The sequence below is a fragment of the Semicossyphus pulcher genome, unplaced genomic scaffold (genome assembly GCF_022749685.1).
Source record: "Semicossyphus pulcher isolate SPU_LCO1_2020_fin unplaced genomic scaffold, fSemPul1.0.p SCAF_7, whole genome shotgun sequence".
Taxonomy (NCBI): Eukaryota; Metazoa; Chordata; class Actinopteri; order Labriformes; family Labridae; genus Semicossyphus; species Semicossyphus pulcher.
In genome coordinates this window covers 598,223-622,510 of record NW_027211748.1, presented here as the reverse complement: position 1 = coordinate 622,510, position 24,288 = coordinate 598,223, and the positions used below count along the sequence as shown (strand labels likewise).

The following is a 24,288-nucleotide window of genomic DNA, read 5'->3' as shown; positions in this document are numbered from 1 at the left end:
CAGCTGCTTAACTCCGCCTACCCTCTCTGGCAGACCAACCACTGCTGGGTGATGGAAAACGCGTCACTAACTAGGCAGCGCTTGTGATTTTTTCCTAAAAAGTCGCCACAGATACCCAGTCTATAATACTGCAAATGCAAAGGCTTTCATCAGTGGGCCATAGGCTCAATTACCATTTTGTTACCTCATTCAGAGATAGATAGTGACTTAAGACAATTATTTAAATTTCTTCTTCTCCTTGTGGCCAATTTGTCCCCAAGCAGCTCTGATTCTGAATTATTCTCTCCTGTAAATTATGATCAAATTATGCCATCATTTTTTAAAGAATTACAAAAACTTTTCTGATGGCATCTTTAAACTACTTGTTTACCCAGGAAGTACCATCATAGACAGGAAAAAGGCATCCTCACATTGGGCCTCACTTATATATGCAGAGAAAGGTTGTTACTCTGCGGACAAAATAAGTGCATACGCAAAATCACTGAAATCAATCAAATCAATGAAAAAAACTAAAGAATTTCAGCACGGTGTAAATTTAAGCAGTTGTGTCGGAGGTGGAAGCAATAAAAAACTTTTCCGAAGTGTGTCCCGGGAGTCATGACGACACAATGTCAAAAAAAAAATCTGCTTGGGCTTCAATAAGTGAGGCTGTAAATGCTGTGTCTCCTGAGGTTCGGACCATGGCTTAGGGAAAAAGAAAAAGTGGTTCAACATGAAGGTGGACACTAGAAAAAGAACAGAAAGACAAGGACCACTGGACAAAAAATAAATGACTCGAGACTCGACTTGACATGAGGCATGATGACTCTGATGACTTGAGTGTGTTCACAAGTTTGAATGTTAGCTGTTAAATATAAAATTATATAATTCAAAGTTTCTGTCTTACTATCAGGTATGTATGTAGTGCAAACTGGGAATCATGATTAGACAACTCAAAAAGCTCAGTAACTCAGTAACAAATCAAATCAATAACATTACAATACAGTAAACATTCCTGCTTAGCCGGTACTGTGAGTTATTCTAGCTTTGCCCAGATGTTACGTTACCAGACCGTGAACGGAAAGGCATTGCGGTGCTGTGTTGCTGCTTGTTAGGCCGACGTTCCTGTTGCTTAACCGGGCTGGGGGGGCAGTGGTTCTAGTGAAGAAAGCTGAAGTCGTTGTGTTGGTGTCCAGTTGGAGGGTCCTTCCTTGCTCTCTTTCAGACTCTTTCAGCTGCTACTAAACTACGGTAACTAGTTCGTGCTGAGTAAACCGGTAATCTTTTCAGCAGGATCTGGCATTGCTGCTGAGGCCTTGCTCTGTTAGCAAGCCATGAGAGCTGTTGATTTGGAGGGACCTGCGGCAGCAGCTCCAACCTTCTTGGAGGGCAGTGGAGAGCTTCTGAGTAGAGATGTTTCGGTCCTGAACGATTCGTTCAAAAAGAATGAATCTTTTCAGTGAACGGAATGATCCGTTCACTTCCATGCATCAAATTCGTTCCTTTCGTTTACTTGGCTCCGCTCGCGACTCCCCAGTGCCTCCCTTCTTCTTTCAGAAAACCAGACTGATTGATGTTAGCACGAGCCAATTGCGTTTCAGAGGAGGGCTGTTTGTATCAAATCTAATCATGTATCAAACGACCATCATCGGTTAGGAGAACGACTGAACGTATCGCTTGACCGAATGTCTCTCTCTCTCTCTCTCTCTCTATCTCGCTCTCGTTCACTGAACGAAGAATGGTCTTTGTGAACGAAGCGACCCGATTAGGTGCATCTGTGCATACAAGTCAATTCACAGATGTGTAAACCACTGACAGATGAACACAAACTAAACTATGTTTATTTATTTAGAAATGTCAGAAGGTTTTGTAATGGGCAAGTTGGGCCAAGTAGACCAGTGAATGCAACGGGAGCCGTCATCGTTCATGAACGAGTGAGAGTGAGGGAGGAGTGACAACAGAACCGCGTCTGACTGAGCCTTTTAAAGGAGCGCTGTATATAACACAAAGGTATTAGATATTAATTGGTTTAAAAAAATGGGAAAAAACACAATTGTCTGGTAACGTTCGTTAATTTTTTTTCATACAGCAGTGTTGGGGGAGACTCTGATTAAATATATTCATCCTAAGGCCCTGTGAATATACAAGGAGCCTCATTCACCTGCATTAAACTTTAAAAACAACATATAATAAAAACGGTGACGCAGACTCGCAGCGCTGAGAGGGAGAGAGCATCTGCACAGAGGGAGGGAGGGAGGAAGCGGGTCAGCGCAGACTGAAGTGATGAGGTGATATAAAAGTTTGATCATGAAGCCTGATAATCATCTACAGCTCTGTGTAAAATATATGTAGTACACAGCAGACTGCAGCCTCTGTTGACAGACAGACAGACAGATCTGAGCACAGGTCCACATTATTAAACGTCTGTGTTCTCCCCGCGCTGCATTATAAACTATGATGAACTTTACGCAGGTTACAGCTCCTGCTCGTGTCATTCCAGCATGTGGAGAGACGTACTTTATTTTTTATAGTAATTGTGTGCGGAAAATAAACAGAACGCGACCTTATTGTGGCAACAAATCAAGATCAGTCATTGTTATTCTATTCTATTATTAAATATATTATTGATCACATGATCCTGAGTGTGATCTCACCTGTATAGGCAGATGATTTAACACTGCATTGTAATTGGGAGGTCGGTGGTGTCTAGTCCATTGCCTCTGTTAAGGGATGATTTTCTCATATTAGAAGCATATTAAAATTACAATGACCTGGATTACTGAGAACCTTCACACTAGCAAATACAGATTGAGCGCAGAGGAGGGGCGAATGACCGGGTCATCTCTCGGTCATGAACAAACGAAATGAGTCCCAACAGGTCAGACATTCTGATCCTCGACCACGACCAACTAAGGCGGCGAGGCATATCTTGCACACATCAGCAGTTCACATGTTTACAGCACTGATGAACACAAACACAATTTTGTGTTGTTATATTGTGATGATTGAACAAGAAGACCAGTAATGCAAAGGGAGCCGTATCGTTCATGAACGAGTGAGAGTGAGTGAGTTACGGGTAAACCGGAAATGTCACTGAACAACCTGGTGAACGAATGTAATGAACGAATCTTTCAGCTGAACGAGATCCGAAGATCCGGGTCACTGAAGTGAACGAGAGCTGACATCTCTACTTCTGAGCTTAAAGAACAAAAGAACCCAAAAACAATGGAGGTCTTCGGGTTTAACAGACCTGGCCAGGGGGAGGGGTTTTCACGTGAAGGTGTGAAAACCTAGAGGTTGCTGGGAGTTTGAGTGTTACATTCAGCTGCCATTTTGCAAAGTCAGTTTAAAGTCCATAAATGAATACATTCCAATATTGGAGATGCAGTGAATCCCAACACTTGACACAACCTGTGACTTGATTGCCCAAGATAAAATGACTCTTACTTGAGACTTGGACCAAATGACTTAAGATTACTTGGGACTTGAGCAAAGATGACATGGTCACAACACTGGAAAATAGCAATGCTCAATGCAACAATTAACTAATTACATTAAACAATTTTATTTGGTCAATGTATAAGTAAATTCACAGTTTTAATTGTTATTGTCTATTAAAAGGCTTTTTTTTTATATGAATAGTTTTAATATGCCGTAGTAAGTTATAAGGGTGTGTGTTTACATTTTCTGAGAAAGCTGGTCCTTCATCATTTGTGCATATGCATGGTCTGTGGAAGTTCTAAATTTGTTTGCAGAGTACGAACAAACTCAACTAAGAACCAGATTTGTGCATCAAACGCTCGTCTGCGCGGTTTAAGCACAGATTTGTGCATACGCACTGTTTGTGAATGAGGCCCATTGCTTGGAGGGGCATCATAAAGATCCTGTATATATGAAACATTGGAGACCATTAACACTGTTCTGCTGTGATACCCTGTGATAAATCACTCTGAGAATAAACAAGACTATTGGTGATATAAAAAAATTATAAAAAAACCAGGTCTTGTGTTTATTGCTGACTTTAAAAAGGGCTTGTTATAAAGACAGGACTTCCAAACTATCCAAAAAGCTTTACAGTTTTAGTGAAATGATTAGGTATAATCAACCAACAAGCCAAATAGATAACAACTAAAGTTAATCCAATACCTTCTCATTGTCTAGAGGCTTATCACAGGGGTGTCAACTATCGCAGTACTTGTTCTAACACCAGTTTGATGATTTTCAGTCAGGATAAGCGATAACATTATGACCACTGACAAGTAAAGTGAATAACACTGATTATCTGGTTACAATGGCACCTGTCAGTTAGGCAGAGTGCTACATTTTGTCCTTGAAGTTGATGTGTTGTAAGCAGGAAAAATGGGCACGAGTATGTGAGCGACTTTAACAAGGGCAAAATTGTGATGCCTTGATGACTGTGTCAGAGCATCTGCAAAACTGGAATGAAAACCGATGAACCCGCAACAGGGCCAATGCTCATTGATGCGTGTAGGGAGCGAAGGCTGGCCGGGGTGGTCCGATACAACAGAAGAGCTACTGTAACTCAAATTGCTGAAAAAGTTGATGGGGTTTTGAAAGGTGTCAGAACACACACTGCATCACAGTTTGTTGCGAAGGGGGCTGCGTAACCGAAAACCAGTCAGAGTGCCCATGCTGACCCTTGTCCACCACGACTACAATGCCCACCATGGAGCAATGGGAAAAAGTATTTTGATCTGTTGAATCACATTTTCTCTTACATCTTGTGGATGGCTGGGTGCATGTGCTGCTTACCCGGGGCAAGACATGGCACCAGGATGCACTATGGCAATAAGGCAAGCTGGCGAAGGCTGTGTGATGCTTTGGGCAATGTTCTGCTGGGAAACCTCAGGTCCTGCCATTCATGTGGATGTTACTTTGACACATACCACCTACCTAAACTTTGTTACAGACCTTAGACTTAAGTACACCCCTTCATGACAACAGTATTCACTAATGGCAGTGGCCTCCTTCAGGAGGATAATGCGCCCAACCACACTGCAAAAATGGTTCAGGAATGGTTTGAGGAACACAACGAGTTGAAGGTGTTGACTTGACCTGCAAATTTCCCAGATCTCAATCCAATTAAGCATCTGCTGGAGGCCATGGAGGCCCCACCTTGCAATTTACAGGACTTAAGGGATCTACTGCAAACGTCTTGATGTCAGATACCTCAGCACACCTTCAGGGAGAGAATAGAGTCCATGCCTTGACGGGTCAGGGCTGTTTTGGCGACAAAAGAGAGACCTACACAATATTAGGAAGGTGGTCATAATGTTATGGCTGATCACTACAGAGTCCACCATAGCACTGAGACAGCACTTATGTTTCAAATGATGTATGTATTGCTTTGGACAGAGCATTTCTCTCTGAACTCTTGTTGCTGCATTTAGGTAGGTTGGTAGGTAGGTCGGTAGGTAGGTGTACTTTATTGATCCCAAACTGGGAAATTGTGGAGTTACAGCAGCAGGTTATCAAAGCGACTACAGCACACGAGAAAATAAATACACCGTAAAAATAACCCTAACACTAAAAGAAAGAATATAAACCTACTCAACTAAATCTAAATATAAAACTAACATAACTTAAATGTAAACAAACATTACAGGGAGGTAGAGATGTTAATGTACCCATACAGTCTTCACAGTTGTAAATGTGCCATTACAGTGTATAGGTTGTTAATGTGGAATACACTGATGAAGTGGTACTAAAGATAAATCATGTGCTAAGTTTAGCAGTAAAATTAATCATGTGCATATTTTAGTCGGAGCTTTGACATGATTGACCATCACATCCTGCCACAGAAAATAGACCAATTAATAGGCATTAAAGGATCCACATTAAGTTGGTTTAAATCTTATTCATCAGATCGATCTCAGTTTGTTAATGTTCATGATGTGTCCTCTATGCACACCAAAGTTAGGCACCAAGTTCCACAAGGTTCTGTGCTCGGACCGATTCTCTTCACCTTATATATGCTTCCTCTGGGTAATATCACAAGGAAACACTCCATAAATTGTCATTGTTATGCATATGATACTAAATTATACTTATCAATGAAACCAGACGAAACCAATCAGCTAACTAAAATAGAAGCATGCCTTAAGGACATAAAGACCTATATGACTAGACATTTTCTGCTCCTTAAATCAGACAAAACTGAAGTTATTGTGCTTGGCCTCAAACACCTCAGAGATTCATTTTCTAATGATATAAATGCCCTAGATGGCATCAGCCTGGCATCCAGCACCACCGTTTGAAATTTGTTGTATGTGGGATTTGAAGGATATATCCCAATCAAATACAACCACCAAATTCCTAAGACAGCCTTTTTTCACCTTCGAAACATAGTAAAAATCAGACACAATTGGTCGATACAGACAAAAGTAGTCCATGTATCTGTTACTTCTAGGTTGGATCATTACAATTCCTTATTATCAGGCTGCTCTAATAAGTCTCTAAAGACTCACAGCTGATCCAAAATGCTGCAGCTCATGTACTGACAAGTAGAGGTCGACCGATTGATCGTTTTGGCCGATTAATCGGCCCCAATAGGACTTATTAAAAACTATACGTGACATACAGGTAATGCAGGTACCTGGGATAATTAATTAAAGTTAACTTTATAACACAGCTTTATTCACAAATTATGATCATGATAAGGTTGTTGATTATAGTATTGCACTATTAATGAATTAGACTATCGTTAACTTTCACTGCTGTTCTGCCGAGCTCATGCTGCTGTCTCTGTTTAGCTAGCAAGCTCGCTACAATTTGGCTAGCAGTGAGTGCAAGCCTAGCACATGTAATGGGATCATATCTGATCATTTGAGGGGCACTTTTGCTGGAAACATAAGTTTGCGTGTGTAACTCCCGAGGATACTCTTTACATCTGTTAGAAAACCATGAAATGCCACTCGTACGTGGAGACCATGAGAGGGATGGATGGGGGCTAAACCTTTGCTGTACCGGGGGACAGCTGACAAGTGGTACGTGATTCATATTATATCTGACTCGTTTCAGTTCATTTCTCCCCACAAAAGTTAACTCTGGAATATAACGTAAATATAACCACTCTCCATGATACAAGACAGGCAGGCAGGGAGGAAAATAAATCATTTAACTGTTACTTAAATTACTTACCAATTTGGCGTTCTCTCTTCTAAATAATCCAACCAAGATAACTGTCCATTCATGACATGAAATCACACTTTTTATGATCCTCCTCACTCCGGTAACGTGCACAAACACTAATAGTTTGTAAGAGTGGTATTTAAAAATGTAACGGGACGCGCAGCATCTGGCCTGATATACGGCACGGAGCGCATCGACATGTAAACAAATCCAACACATTTCCAACGATGTAATCCAGCAGATCACACTTCAGGATACTCTCCGTACTTATTATCAAAGTCGAAGTGGCAAAAAACGGGTTTATTAAAAACCGGTGTTCGCATAAGGCTGCAGTAGGAGTAAAGCACGTCACGGCGTCAACACAAACTATTGTGAACAACAACGTGTAGGTAAAGTTAAAGGAAAAGAGCGAGAGACTGAAGCAGGGGCGATACATTCGCTTTTTATTTAAGACTCTTATGGTAACTTTTTTGATGCTACTTGAGTTGTTTCTGCTGAATTAGTGTTTCAATTTTTTCTCCCAAATATATACCAGAAAGCTTCAGTGATGGTAATAACCATTCATTTGTTACTTCAGTAAAACTGTACTGTATCAGAAAGGTTTTATTAAACCAGCAACTTTAAGAAAACAACTGCAGCATCATTTCAATTTAAAAATGATAAAGTGCAACTTAAATCATTAATGTAGATTGAAATAAATATTAAATATATAAAAGTAAATAATACAGTTATCTATATATACATGATCTATTTGATAGCCTATTTAGTTAATAGCTATATTGAATTGATTTACATGTTTCTTGTTTCTTACATTAGATGACAGCTGGAGGAAACACAGTCCCTCTATGGGACTATTTTGCTGTGGAAAGGCACAATGTATAAGGCGTTATTATATCGGCCTTTAAAAATCCACTATCGGTTGACCTCTACTGACAAGAACTCGGAAAAGGGATAATATATCTCCTAAATTAGCTTCTCTGTACTGACTGATAGAATTTGAAATCCTTCTTCTCACCTGAAAAGCTCTTAATAGTCAGGCACCATCATATCTTAAAGAGCTAATATTATTACTGCACAATTACTATAATACTCTATACAACACTGCACTTCCAGAATGCAGGCCTGCTTAGGTAGGCCTACCTAAAGTCTCTAAGTGTGGTATGGGAGGTAAAGCCTTCAATTATCAGGCACCCCTCCTTTGGAATCATCTACCAGTCAGGGCCTGGAAGGCAGACACCCTCTCTTCTTTTAAGAGTAGGCTTAATTGTATTGTGCATTTTTAGCACTAAGTAGTAGGTATACTGCGCTGGCGATACCTGGCTTGTTAGTCTGTTCAATGTTAATCAAACATTTATTTAATCGTCGGCCAGTAAATAGGAGACAAAAGTTAGACCGCTAGAGAAGCATATAGCCTAGCTGATTCATGCGGTCCACCCACAGTCCTTCAGCTTTATCGCGCTCCACCTCTTTGGCCGCCTCTGGATTAGCCAGCTCTGACATTTCCAACACAGCGACCACCAGTGCAATTCAGGCTTCAAAACGGTTCTTCAGAAACCTATGGGTGACGTCACTGAGACTACGTCCATTATTTATACAGTCTATGGCCAAGCTCCTCTCTTTCTCTGTCTATATGTATACATTCATGTTATAAAAATGCATCTAATTTACTATATATCTTCTTAACGTTACTAACTATATATCTTTCCAGGAGTTTTTGAGCTCCTTTGTCCCATAGGATCCTGGGGATCGTTGCTAAAGATCACCTGCTGCCAGGGCCTGCTTAACTTCAACTGCTACAACTCTTAATGTCAGTCTTCCCCGTATTATCATCATTATACGTAGTTACTAATGGTAATAATAGACCTATTGACTTCAGCATTTACAATTAATATTATCAGTCCGTTATCATAACTATGCTATTCTTGCTTAAATTACACATTTGTACCAGTATTATTGGCATTGTAACCATACTATTTACCATTTATTACCATTCAAGAACATGCACTTCAACTGGTAGCTACAAGGTCTGGTAGCTCTGAATTTCTCTGAATCTTTACTTTATTTTTGTTGTATTTTGATCATGTTTTGTCAACTACTGATGGATATTTATGTGCAGAGAAGAGTTTGTTCAAGAGAAGAGTTTCTTTCATTGAAACGGGGAAAATCTGGATGATAGATACCACCCTATCCCAGCTGAGATAAAGAGGTGTTTTCGTGGTTGCCGTGCTGGTGCAGAGGTGAAGGCTTGGAAATGGAGATGTAGGCCCTTTCTGCCATCAGTCATCGTGGGAAATGTCAACTCTGCCCGGCAGAGGTGATGAGAAGGAGATGTTGGTGAGGACTCGGAAAGTGTGCCATAAGTGCAGGTTTGCTGAAACCTGGTTTAATCAAAACATCTCAGACTCCAGCGTGGATCTACCTGGCTTCCCTCTCATACGGTCAGACAGAAATGCTAAAGCAAATGACAAGAAAAAAGGAGGGGGTCTGGCCCCCCCAAGGCAACTGCTGAAGTTCCATGTGAAGTTCTCCATGAAATAGTTGCCAGGATACAGACTAAACACCCTAAGGCACTTTTAATAATATCAGGATGGAGAGATAGATAATATTGTGGTGGAGAGATGCACACTGAAGAAGGTTGATGCCATTCTAAGCAACACAGATCATCCACTTCATAACACCTTGATGGACCAAAGAAACAACGGTGGTGGACGGCTCCTAGAGAGCCGAGATATAGAAGATCTTTTGTTCCCACAGCCATCAGACTTTTTAATTCTTAGTAAATGGTAGATGAGATGCCAGACAAGTGAATTTCCCTTTGGGGATCAATAAAGTTATTGTTATTGTTTTAAGTACGATCTGTTTCTGTTGTTTCCTACATCTCCCTATATCCCACTTTGCTGCCCATCCAGTTGAGACAGATGGCTGTTCAACATGAGCCTGGTTCTGCTCACGGTTTCTGCCTGTTAAAAGGAAGTTTTTCCCTGTCACTGTTGGCAAATGTTGCTAAGTACTGGTCATGGTGTATTCATGCTGGGTCTCTCTCTAAATAATATAGTGCTAGTATAAGTGTCTTATTTACCTCCAAGAGTCTTGTTTTGTTTTTAATCCTAAAACATCACATCAAAGTGGATTGAATTAGGCCTTTTTGACAGAGATCGGAAGAAAAATATTGTATTATTTCAAACTGAGAAAGATTTTTTTGCAGTTACCTAAATTAAAAAAATATATATACTCAGACTAATGGATTGCATATGTTGACAACCCCTTTCATACAATACGACTAAAAAAATCACTGGTGCAACAAATTGCTTTTAAAGGTCAACCAGAAAGTAGCCAATGGGTTTAATTGATTTTAGAATAAACACACCTGCATATAAAAGGTCCAACTTCTGTGTTATCTATGTTGTGGCTAAGTCTACACTATGAAGACTTAACTTTCTTAGCAAGTCTATAAAACGGTCATTGCAAAGAACCGTCTACCATGTATTGGCTCTCCTTTTTCATTTTGTTGAACATTGTGGTAAAATACACATTTTCTGTAAGATGATGATGATGATGATGATGCGGCAAAGAACAAATTGAAAATGTAAAAGATTGATGTCAGGGTATGAGCTTAACATTTGTAAATCTTTTTGTAGCAGAGCTTGATAGTCTAGAAACAGCATCGCTGTCAGTGTTGGCAAATTTTTTTTATGTCAAATTAAACTGCAGTGACCTAAAAATGAAAGATGAATCAAATTGTAGATATGGAGAATTGCGACACACCTACTGCTGAGTCTCAGCTAGTTTAACATCCATCTTGGTCCTCCTCTAAATGCCCACAAAGGAAAAGAATGTTTTCAAATGTAGCCAGCATTAATTTGGATTGGTCTCTGTTGTCCATAATAGCTGTGACATCCAGGCAAACTAAACATACCCCAGAAAAACAGGACTTGTCAACATGAATTTTGCTGCCATGCACAATAGCGTCACATCTGTTTAATCTCTGACATTATCATTATTGCTTTTAGCAATAGTTGCTACTGCTACATGCTAATGCATCCCTTCATTATAGATACCAGGACTGATTTTATTTTTTTTAAATCAGTTTTCTAATAATCTCTCAAGCCTACCCACACCCTCCAAATACAGAATCTGCTGAAGATTTATTATCATAAATGGCCACTCAGCTCTCCAACAACAACTCATTCAAAACATAAAATGCATCTATCAGTACACTTATTCCATGCTTTTTTTAATGACATTTCTATCAATGTTCGCATGTGCACTACAACTGTTGCTCCTTAAAGAGAAAAATTCTCTCAACATATACGCTCTGTGAACGTCCCATATATGTAGCCACAGCCTGAACCAGCACCAGGACGAGGTGCCTCCAATAACAGGAATACATGCATTCATTATACACCTCACGTTACAGAATGCCTGCCTCTAGCATCCAGGTTAGCTTGTCGCTAGCATTAGCATTGTTGCGTGCAAGTTTACAAGCAGGTGACATGCAGACTCATGGAAGATAAAGAGCAAAAAAATGAAGCAGCATGACGTTCCTCTATATGCTTTACATCGCACATCCTGCGATGTGACTGTTCTGCACATTGTGATGGTGATGTTGAAAAGTCACTTATCAGTCAATTTAGTACGATTCACTCGGCTAGTTTTCTGGAAACATGAGAGAGACAATATGTGAAATATGACTACTAGTTACTACTACTAGCTACGAGATAACAACTTGGTGCTCAGATGGAATAAGTGTCAGCCCTAAGGTTTCCACATGACTTGTCAACAAATATCAACATTACATTTACTTCTGCACTGTGGTTTAAACATATTTCAACTCACTACTATTGGTGTAGAGGCCACTAGTTCCTGTCCAACAAAAGTGAAAAATGCAAAAACATACAATTTAACCATACCAAAAGATTGATTGAACTAGATTTTGAGACCTGGGTCCGGAGTTATATCTGAAGTAGGTTTACTGGTGGGATCACAAAATGTAGCCTATATTGTGATGTCTCTATATATGAAGGAGCCATACAATCACCTTTGATGGTAGTCGTGTGTAATATTGGAAGAACTATGTTAAAAATAACAGTGACAAGTAAACATTGTAATTTAGAATTTATGTCCCATGTGGGGGAATTATTAAGGTGGTGAAGAAATAGACTTAAATTCAGCCCTTCTGCAGAGACAGAGTAGGTCATGCAGGCAGAAAGCAGACAGACAAGTAAAAAGACAGACAGGAAGCTGCAGAGTCAACCCTTCCTAAATGTACCTGGACAGACCCGCCCAGCCTATCAGCAGTAAGATGGGAGCCCAGCAGCTCTCGATTGGTCACAGGAGTGGGCTGGCTGCTTTTCCCCTCTGGAGACTAGAGGAAAGCCGATCGCAGAAGTTGAAGGGGACAGGTAAGATGGAAGAGCAAGGTCGGCATGAAAAAGCAGGGTGAAGAAGAAAACGCAGTAAGTGAGGGAGAAATGGGAAGATGAGTAGATGTAGGAGAGGGTCGGAAGGTTGATGATAATCGTGGTGGTGAGGGGGGAAAAAAAAGATAGTGAATATAGAGTCAGCATTTGAAGGAGGTGCAACAGGAGGGTCTGTGTTGTCATGTGTTCAGAATGTGCATATGTGGAAGGCCCATGCAAAAAGGACAGGGGGTGGTCCATTTTCTGTTACCTGGACCTCACCTGCCTCAAACCAGACACAAAAAGGCCCACAGTGTAATCTAACTACAGGTGCCTTTGTAAAAAAGGACTGGTGGGCAAAATCTGTTTGTGAAAGGAAAAAGTATGGGTGCCAACAATGCCAAGATATTGACTTAGAAATACTATTGGTTCCTGTGTACAAAGGATCAAAGTACAGTGAATCTTTAATTAATACCTGGGGTGTTCATTAGCTTCAATCTATGAAATCAACCTTTCAATATTTGTGACAGGCCTTTATACGAGACGGGCCTTTAATTCTTTTCACACAAAACTCTTGCAGAGCAAAGATGGGGGAAAACTATAAAAATGTTGATTAAAATGAGTATGAATATGGAATGTATTTAAATTAGGCTATCAAATAACATCAATTACAAATCACAGATTTTATCTTGCTCTACAAGACAGCGTATCTAGGCTAACCTGCTGCACTGAGGAAGAGCGGGAGAGAGCGAGACAGAGAGACCCCTGTTAAAAGAATCTAAAGTGCTGCACATATGGCATACTGCAAAAGTTTCACATACAAAATGGAGAAAAAGCTGAAACTGAAAGCATTCAGATCCCACTGTATTTTATGCATCACAGCAATCACTAAATGTGACGTGGGGCATACAAGTAAAAAACAAGTGCTTCACTGCACACACAACCAGAAACAATTAAGGTATAGTTGCTGATAATTGATATGGGCATTTCTTGGTCTAAATGTCCAGCGACACCCTAAAGTTAAAAGGACTCAGCGCTTAATTGGGTTTCCGCTTTAAACTGAAGTTTTACGGTATTTGAGTCACATGAAATTTAAACCAATATTAAAAAAGTGCCATTAAAACTATTTAAAATTCATATTATTTTCTAAAACACAAAGTACAGCGACTAGATTTCTATGAAAACATAAAACACAGAGCCTATACTTATGTGTTTTTCCATGTTTTGAGAAACAATATTTAATCACAAACGCAATAACTAGGTTTTCTGAGGTAACAATACAGTTTACACAAAAAATTTACATTACTGCTAAAAACATAAACTGTCCACTGTGAGCAATTAGTGTACACAAGCACTGTAACTATGCACAGTGTTGTGCAAGCTATTTGCAAAATGTAGTATGAGTTAAGCGAACAGTTTCTTTCCATTAAATTAAGCCTCACTACACTACTACTACTACTGAAGCCACCCCCATGAGAAATGTAACAGGCTAAGCTACAGTAACACAGAAAAATCATCAAAGCTATTTTCTTTCACAGTGAATCAATGCTATTATTATACGTTTTATTAGGACAGCTCTGTACTAAAATCAGTTGCTATATCTATAAACATTTAAAGTAAATAATTTTGGCCAACTACAGAAGCTTAACTTCATTGCCCAATGATAGTGTAAGTTGAACAACTGGCTCAATTTACCCTTACCAAGAGCATAATGCAATGCACTTCCATTAACAGTACCTGTACTGTCCCAACATCAGTCGGTCGCATTAAAAAGAGTTATTTTAAACATGGACATTTATCAGTTATTTATGATGTTATCCCATTAATCCCACATTTAATACTTTTAAGGCCTTATTCTGAGAATATTGAATCTGAGACTTTTTAAAAAAAAACTTTCAGAGTCTTGTGCGTTAGTTGGACAAAAGGTATGACATGACAGGAACGCTCTTCAAATGGTAATGGTAAATGGTAAATGGACTGTACTTGTATAGCGCTTTTCTAGTCTTTGCGACCACTCAAAGCTGCTTTTTACACTACATGTCACATTCACCCATTCACACACTGATGGCAGACGCTGCTACATAAGTGCCCAACTGTCAATCAGATATCACACATTCATACCCGTTGGCTATGCCATCGGGAGCAATTTGGGGTTCAGTGTCTTGCCCAAGGACACTTCGACATGTAGCCTGAGGGAGCTGGGGATCGAACCTCCAACCTTCCGTTTGAAAGACTACCGACTCTACCACTGAGCCACAAGTTCAGTTCAAAGAGACTTGAAGTATAATCGCTGGCAGAAAAAAAACATTCTTTGCATGTACTACAGACCTAAGGACAAGCTGAGCTGTAGACACTTACATGGCTGTTATCACTGCATCATGGGAGATGCAGTCTTGGTGTCTAGGCTGTACGGCACTGTATTCCAGCCACACTGCAGAAAGCCTGACTGAAGCCTTAGAAGACATGGTTACTGAAACATGGGAAAAGGACATGTCCAAAATGGTTTGGATCACGACAGACAATGCCAGCAACAACCATAAGGCCTTTGGAGACCTCAAGTGGGTCCCATGTTTTGGACATGACTTGATCTTTGCAGTAAATAAATCCATAGACATTGACTTTCTGACAATGGTCTCAGCCTTCTCTAGGTCAAACAAACTGACAAGATCACTGAAAAAGAAACAAAAGGCATTGCAGGTAGCAGAGCACAAGCTCATTCATGATGAGCCCATCAGATGGAACTCAGCTTTCAACATGGTGGGCAGGTTCTGTGAGCAGCAGCAATCAGTCTGTGCTGTCCAGGCGAAGAACCACAAAAATGATCACCTAATGCCCAAAGACACAGACATCACCATCTTGGAAACAGGGATGGTGTTGCTCTGAGTGCCTTCTGGATGCTTTGAGTAGAGAGAAAGATCCAACTCTCTCCTTGGTCCTGCCTGTGCTATGGAAGATCTATTCTTTTTTTACCAGAAAATGACTCTGACACCACACTAACATAACATGAAAAGAAAGATAAAAGATGACATACAGAAGAGATATGAAGATCCTAGTGTACAACTTGTGCTCAACACAGCAACACATCCTGATCCAAGGTTTAAGAGGACATTTGTAGCAATGGATAAAGAGGTGAAGGATGAGCTCCTTCAGGGACATCTCATGGCCGACTTCTCTAGAGGAGAACATGGAGCAGAACATGATCAGGTGGAACGAGAAAATTCAGTGGCACAACAACCAATGGATAAGAAGAAAAGAAGAGACCAAACAAAAGAACAAATGAACAAAAAGAAATGCATTTAAAGTTTATAGCCAAATTAAAGAAATAAGTGCAGTGGACGACCCACTTTCCTGGTGGAAATATCATGAAAAGAGCCTGCCAATCCTTGCATATTTTGCCAAAAATTATATGTGCATTGTGTGAAGGAAATTTTTATGTTAACCTGTTTGCTCATATGTTTAAATTTCTTTAATATATTATAGAGTCAATAATCATGGTATAATTAATATAATAAAGCTCGAGTTGTGAATTGCCTTTACTCATCTTTTAATATTCTTCAATTAAATGACATCAAAAGACAACTTTGTTTCCCTAAGAACTTTATTGGTCTCGTCGTCAGAAATTGCCACCACACATTGCAGCTTCTAATTGTGCCTCAGAGTGTGTTGTGTTGTATTAACTCTCAGATGTATGTCACTTTGGACAAAAGCGTCTGCTAAATTAAATTGTAACATTGTAACAATGTAATGACGATAATGACGACAAATAAAATTTATAAAAAGATGATAAAATAAAAAAAAATAAAAACATAATAAATGAATGGTAAATGGACTGTAATTATTCTCTAGTCTTCTCACAACTCAAAACTGCTTTCACACTACATGTCGTCTTCACCCATTCACACAGTGATGGCAAAGGCGTAAGTGCCAATCTCCAAACAGTATCTATACCTATTCATACTTAATGGCTAAGCCACCAGGAGCATATTGAGGTTCAGTATCTTGCCCAAGGCTTCGACGTGTGACTGTGACTGACAAAACACTGACTCTACCACTGAGCCACAGCCGCCCCACAGCCACCCTGTGTACTGCCTGTCAGCATCTGTGTTCAATCGAAGTTGAAGCTTCAGTAGGTCCATTAATATTTGGACAATGACACTATTTTCATCATTTTGGCTCTGAACACCACCACAATGGAAGTGAAAGTGATAAATGGTTCCCCCTTTTTAAGGGACCAAAAGTAATTGGACAAAGTAATATAATCATACATCAAACTGTCACTTTTAATATTTGGTTGCAAATCCTTTGCAGTCAATGACAGCCTGAAGTCTGGAACCCATAGACATCACCAGGCGCTGGGTTTTCTGCCCTGGTGATGCTCTGCCAGGCCTCTACTGCAACTGTCTTCAGTTCCTGCTTGTTCTTTGGGCAGTGTCCCTTCAGTTTTGTCTTCAGCAAGTGAAATGCATGCTCTGTTGGATTTAGGTCAGGTGATTGACTTGGCCATTGCAGAACATTCCACTTCTTTGCCTTAAAAAAGTCTTTGGTTGCTTTCGCAGTGTGCTTCGGGTCATTGTCCATCTGCACTGTGAAGCCCCGTCCAATGAGTTTTGAAGCATTTGGCTGACTATGAGCAGATAATATTGCTCGAAACACTTCAGAATTCATCCTGCTGCTTTTGTCAGCAGTCACATCATCAATAAAGACGAGCCAAGATTTTCTCCATACCCTTCTCTTCCAATTATTCTCGTACAAGTTGATCTTTGTCTCATCTGTCCACAGAATGTTGTTCCAGAACTGTACAGGCTTTTTAAGATGTTTTTTGGCAAACTCTAACCTGGCCTTCCTGTTTTTAAGGCTCACCAATGCTTTCCATCTTGTGGTGAACCCTCTGCATTTACTCTGGTGAAGTGTTCTCTTGATTGTCGACTTTGACACAGATACACCTACCTCCTGGAGAGTGTTCTTGATCTGGCCAACTGTTGTGAAGGGATTTTTCTTCAACAGGGAAAGAATTCTTCTGTCATCCACAACAGTTGTTTTACGTGGTCTTCCCGGTCTTTTGGTGTTGCTGATCTCACCAGTGTGTTCTTCTTTTTAAGAATGTACCAAACAGTTGATTTGGCCACACCTAATGTTTTTGCTATCTCTCTGATGGGTTTGTTCTAATTTTCAGGCCTAATAAATTTAATAATAATAATAATAATTTTTCAGCCTAATGATGGCTTGCTTCACCGATATTGACAGCTCTTTGGACTTCATATTGAGAGTTGACAACAGCGGATTCCAAATGCAAAAACCACACTTGAAATGAACTCCAGACCTTTTATCTGCTTCTTGCAAATGAAATAATGAGGGAGTAACACACACCGGGTCATGGAACAGCTGAGGAGCGAATTGTCCAATTACTTTTGGTCCCTAAAAAAGGGGGTATCGTGTATAAAATCTGTTGTAATTCCTACACCGTTCACTTGATGTAAATACCCTCAAATTAAAGCTGAAAGTCTGCACTTAAAGCACATCTTGATTGTTTCATTTCCATTCCATTGTGGTGGTGTACAGAGACAAAATGATTTAACATTTCTACGCAGTGTCTATTGAAAACCTTGTTTTTATTCATTTCTCATGTCACTCCAAGCATTTGTAAACATAGTTTATGCATTAGAACTAACAGGAATACAGACAGATCATGTCTGTATTCATGGAGTAAGACTGCATTTGAGTTTTTAACACGGGACGATCCTGAAGAGACGGGGGAGAGACAGCACGGGTCAGAGAGAGATGAACCAGAGAGTGATCTATGAGAATGTATAACATGCAGCGCAGTGATGACACCCATCTGTGTGTGTATCTCATGCTCTCAGGGGTAGATCCAACCTAACCCTTAATAAAGCATAAACTACGTCTCCACATGCATTGAATGAGATGGACTGGAGGTGAACCACGCGTAGTTTATTAGTTATCATGCCGCGCGGGCATTTCACTGCTTCCAATATTTGTCCTATGGCCAATATTTCCACCGATTCCACTGTAAGCTCTTCTCTGGTGTAAGAGCTCCGTGTATTGTGTCAAAAATATGTGTTTACAAACAAAACAAAACAATGTGCACCACTACACCAAGGGCCTTTCCCAAACCATTCCCTACACCCTCTCCCTACGTACATCCACTCTGTTTGCACGCTCGCATGGAGGCTCCGTCACAATAAGTGCTGTCCAAAAAGTCATGAGTGTGGAGTAGACTGTAAAACCCTCCACCAGCAAGTCAGCACTGATGCTGACTTACTAAGTGCAAGGCTGTGTTATGTTCGTCATGAGATGTGAGACGTAAAGTTTTGTGTTATTACCCCAACAAACGAGAACTGCTTTAATGAAGATAAACATGAAATAATATACTGACGACAGCGTCTTAACGTTAACATTATATTCAGGCTCTAATAAGCCGCTTTCTTGTCTAGAAACGCTACAGGTGAAAGTTTCAAGTTAAGGTTTATCATTATTAACAGGGACAGCCATAAAAAACTCAGCAGGTCATGAGTTTGAAAAATATATTTAGGCTACAAATAAGTAAAGCCACCGTCGGACGGAATTAGCGGTGCGCTCTGCAGTTACATTAGATCTTCTCCAGCTGCAGGTAATCCAACTGAAATCATGGCAAACTCTTCACGCCACAGTAATAATTCCCGTGTAAATTGCTGTAGTTTTGCCAACGTAGCTCCCTGTAGCCTCCAAACATGACAAAAGCACTGCACAGTAATGTTCCCTTCCAAAATAAAAGCTTACTATTCGCAGAGGGAAATAGAGGATTTCTCAAGTTGACATAATGTAGCAGACAAGATCAAATCTCTGTTTGGTCCATACAAATGCAACAGATACTGAATATTATACAACAGCTAGTTCCGACCAAGTAATCTGATTGGGCAAGAGGCATTCCTAGATTGCTGATATAGAGTACAACATGAGAGGGACTTTGGAAATTGGTGTATAATAGCCACCACCATCACAACAGTTAACGACTTACAGTCAGGATTTTACAGTAATTAATGCACCATTTAAATAGCAACATAGGATTGGAAACGCCCTAAATGCACTTGCCCCATGCACTTTAGAGTGTTATAGGTCAAGTCAAGTCAACTTTTATTTTCAATTATCCACATACACGGTACACAGCTGAATGAAATGTCGTTTCTCATGGACAACGTGCTAAGAAATAGTGTAAATAAGACTATAGACAGACAACACAACATATTTAAGACAGACAAGACTGTGAGGGCTGGTGCGTTGTCTGAGATGGGGTTGTAGGGGTGGAGGTTATGGAGGTGTTTTTGTGGTGAAAGGTTTGTTGGAAGTGGGGTTGTATGAGATACTTAACAGTAGTAAATGTACTACATACAGTGGATGCCGGTCAGCATGGCCCCCGTGTTTAGAAACTGGATGGAGTGCCGGCACGCAAGCAAGGCTATATACCGCTGCAGATAGGATCAACACGTAATTTATCCACTTATAAGGACATCTCACCTAAAAATCAATAGTGGTATCGATTGTACACTACATTTGAATAATTCACCACGTTTCGCTTTTCAGTATGAACGCCTCTTTATTTGGCACTCCTTTGTGTAGTGCAAAACGTGTTACTACGCCTGCAGCGTACGGTGTCGGATCAGCTGTTTGTGTCAGCGGGTTGTAAAAGAGACAACTAACAAAAGAAAATACAATATTACGGAAACGACAAAATGCCGTTCATGGTAGGGACCAGAGGACATTGTTTTCCTTCATGCCGTGAAGTGTTTTATACTGTTGAGTTACAACGGTGTTAGATAGCTTTGGCTAGCTCCGCTAATGTAAACATCCACACTCCAGGCGCAACACTGAGATAAGTTATATACCTTTACCGATCATTTTTCTGAAGAAGATTATGCAAACCCAACACCAAATGATTCAGCTGGACTCTTGCGTTCTCTTCATGGTGGAGACTAGAGTATACTTTTACGAACCAGAGAACACAGAGGAGGTTCTTTTACAGATGAGACTGGCTGACAGAGAGACAGGGAAAACTTCTGAGGTTGTTTGGTGAGTTGTTTCATCCATTTACAGTTAGGTCCATAAATATTTGGACATTGACACAATTTTCATCATTTTGTCTCTGTACACCACCACAATGGAATGGAAATGAAACAATCAAGATGTGCTTTAAGTGCAGACTTTCAGCTTTAATTTGAGGGTATTTACATCAAGTGAACGGTGTAGGAATTACAACAGATTTTATACACGATACCCCCTTTTTTAGGGACCAAAAGTAATTGGACAATTCGCTCCTCAGCTGTTCCATGGCCCGGTGTGTGTTACTCCCTCATTATTTCATTTGCAAGAAGCAGATAAAAGGTCTGGAGTTCATTTCAAGTGTGGTTTTTGCATTTGGAATCCGCTGTTGTCAACTCTCAATATGAAGTCCAAAGAGCTGTCAATATCGGTGAAGCAAGCCATCATTAGGCTGAAAAATCAGAACAAACCCATCAGAGAGATAGCAAAAACATTAGGTGTGGCCAAATCAACTGTAAACAACGGTACATTCTTAAACAGAAATAACGCACTGGTGAGCTCAGCAACACCAAAAGACCGGGAAGACCACGTAAAACAACTGTTGTGAATTCTTTCCCTGGTGAAGAAAAATCCCTTCACAACAGTTGGCCAGATCAAGAACACTCTCCAGGAGGTAGGTGTATCTGTGTCAAAGTCGACAATCAAGAGAACACTTCACCAGAGTAAATGCAGAGGGTTCACCACAAGATGGAAACCATTGGTGAGCCTTAAAAACAGGAAGGCCAGGTTAGAGTTTGCCAAAAAACATCTTAAAAAGCCTGTACAGTTCTGGAACAACATTCTGTGGACAGATGAGACAAAGATCAACTTGTACCAGAAGATGGGAAGAGAAGGGTATGGAGAAAAAAAGGAACTGCCCATGATCCAAAGCATACTATGTCATCAGTGAAGCATGGTGGTGGCAGTGTTATGGCGTGGGCATGTATGGCTGCCAATGGAACTGGCTCGTCTTTATTGATGATGTGACTGCTGACAAAAGCAGCAGGATGAATTCTGAAGTGTTTCGAGCAATATTATCTGCTCATAGTCAGCCAAATGCTTCAAAACTCATTGGACGGGGCTTCACAGTGCAGATGGACAATGACCCGAAGCACACTGCGAAAGCAACCAAAGACTTTTTTAAGGCAAAGAAGTGGAATGTTCTGCAATGGCCAAGTCAATCACCTGACCTAAATCCAACAGAGCATGCATTTCACTTGCTGAAGACAAAACTGAAGGGACACTGCCCAAAGAACAAGCAGGAACTGAAGACAGTTGCGGTAGAGGCCTGGCAGAGCATCACCAGGGACGAAACCCAGCGCCTGGTGATGTCTATGGGTTCCAGACTTCAGGCTGTCATTGACTTTTGGTCCCTTAAAAAGGGGGTACCCTGTCTGAAATCTGTTTCATTTCAAGTCCATTGTGGTAGTGTACAGAGCCAAAATGATGAAAATTGTGTCATTGTCCAAATATTTATGGACCTAACTCTATTTGGCGCTAGCTTTCCTGATGGTTAGGTACAGTATTGCTTTTTAGCAAGAGTCCAGCTGGATCATTCGTTGTTGATTTTGCATTAATCCTCTTCAGAAAAATGATTGGTGCAGACGTGGAGCTGTCCCAGTGTTGTGCCTGGTGTGTGAATGTTTACATTTCGCTGAGCAGCCGCTGCTATCTAACACCATGATCAATCAAGCACCAACAGTGAAATCTTCAGAAAAGTTTGATTTCAGTCTGTGCTAGCCGCTGCACTTTCTGACACAAACAGCTGACATATGGTATAAAACACTTCATGGCATGAAGGAATACAATGTCCTCTGGTTCCCACCATGAACGGCACTTTGTCGTTTCCATAATATCGTATTTTCATTTGTTAGTTATCTTTTCTACAAACCCCTGACACAAACAGCTAATCCAACACTGTACGTAGTGACACATATGTGTTGCGGACCACACAAAATAGTGCAAAATAAAGAGGCGTTTTTACTGAAAAGTGAAACGCGGTGAATTATTCAAATATAGCGTACAATGGATACAACTATTGATTTTTAGGTGAGACATCCTCATAAATGAATAAATTACGTGTGGAATTGACCGTATCTTCAGCAGCATACAGCCTAGCTTCCGTGCCAGCACTCCAGCCAGTTTCTAACTTTCTTACTGTTGATAAGTATCTCATACAACCCAACTTCAAACAAACCGAACCATCCCTTTAAGAAACCTCACATCTTGGGGGAAGAAGCTGTTGCAGAACCTTGTAGTGCTGGACTGTGTGCTGCAAGTTCTTTTTAACAGCCTTAGATTGAATTGCGGAAGCACTGTTTGCAACCCTGCAACAAAACCAACCAGCTTTTTTCAATTGGAGCAAACAAGAAAGAGACATGAGTTGAAGGAGCAGCACGGTGAAGGAGATGCAGGCCTGCTTTATGTGCCAAGCTGGTGTGTGTGTGTGTGTGTGTGTGTGTGACTCTGGCAGGCACATGATAAATAAGCAGGTATGGAAAATCTAGTGAAAGTTTGGATAAAATTTACTGTATCTTTCCCAAATATTTAGACTCTAATCATCAAGTCAATTAAAAACAATTATTCAGAATGAGGGTGTGTACCTGGTTTTTGGTCTGCGGTGCTTTATCTCTGTTGCTCGTCTGAAGAGGAGTCTCACTGGCCACTGGACCAATAGGAGTGGGCTAAACACACATTAATGAAAAACATAAAAGGTGAAGAGATGTTTCCGTCACTTGATAACTTGTTATTGATCTTACGAATAGCACTTATGTTCTTTTAGAGGTAGACAAAGACCACTGGACAATAAAAGTGTTTAACTTGTTAAACCTTTTTAAAAGCGGTTAACACCAAATATAGGAGCTTTATAGCAATCATGTTGAATTTTTCAGCATTGTCTATGTTTTCCGTCAACTCAGATCACAGGCTACTAAGAAACTTTGCGTAATGCCATGAACTAACACTCCTGTCTTTAGAAAGTCAAAGAAACCTTCTACTTCATGTTTGTCAGTTCCAGTTTACACAATGTATAAATCATGATAATATATCAATGCTGATGTGACATCTCAGCTTTAAACCAAGCTCTAAACCAAAAAGTTAAATTAATCTTAAACTTACTATGTGCACGCAACAAAAATAAAAACATTTCACACTAACCAGTGTCTTTCCAGTCCAGTCATACTGGTAGTCAAAGACGTATCCGTTTCTGTCGAAGAGGTCTGTAAAGAGTTTCCTCAGATAATCATAGTCCGGCTTCTCAAAGAAGTCAAGGCGACGTACATACCGCAGGTAGGTGGCCATCTCTTCTGTGACATGCACAGAAAAAACAATTCATTCACACACACACACACACACACACACACACACACACACACACACACACACACACACACACACACACACACACACACACACACACACACGAGACACACACACACACACACACGAGACACACAAAATTTGATCAGATTTGCTAGCTGGAGCATACATGCAACTGTTGCATAGAAACACAGCTTTTCTGTGGAGGTGTGTTGTTTTTATACAAACCTGGGAAGTTTTCACAGAGAACTTCTATTGGTGTGTCTCTCTTAGTGTCACCTATTTTCTGATAACGTTCTTTTAGAGTGTCAGCCTAATTACAAGACAGATAGAGATGTATTTTTAACAGACAAGTGGTAGAACAAAG

General features: G+C 40.3%; 1 protein-coding gene across 2 annotated transcripts in view; it reads right to left on the bottom strand.

Annotated features, from left to right (window-relative positions):
- LOC138611098 (casein kinase I-like) overlaps nt 1-24,288 on the bottom strand; it is a 57,143-nt gene that overhangs the window by 13,667 nt on the left and 19,188 nt on the right. The window contains exons 7-9 of one of the 2 annotated variants that reach the window (XM_069684016.1): nt 24,150-24,234; nt 23,760-23,905; nt 23,207-23,287 (exon numbers count right to left, since the gene is read on the bottom strand). In XM_069684016.1, the coding sequence (XP_069540117.1) occupies nt 23,207-23,287; nt 23,760-23,905; nt 24,150-24,234 (312 nt within the window). Of the gene's footprint in view, nt 1-23,206; nt 23,288-23,759; nt 23,909-24,149; nt 24,235-24,288 lie in introns of both variants that reach the window. The other variant, XM_069684015.1, reaches the window with a different exon arrangement.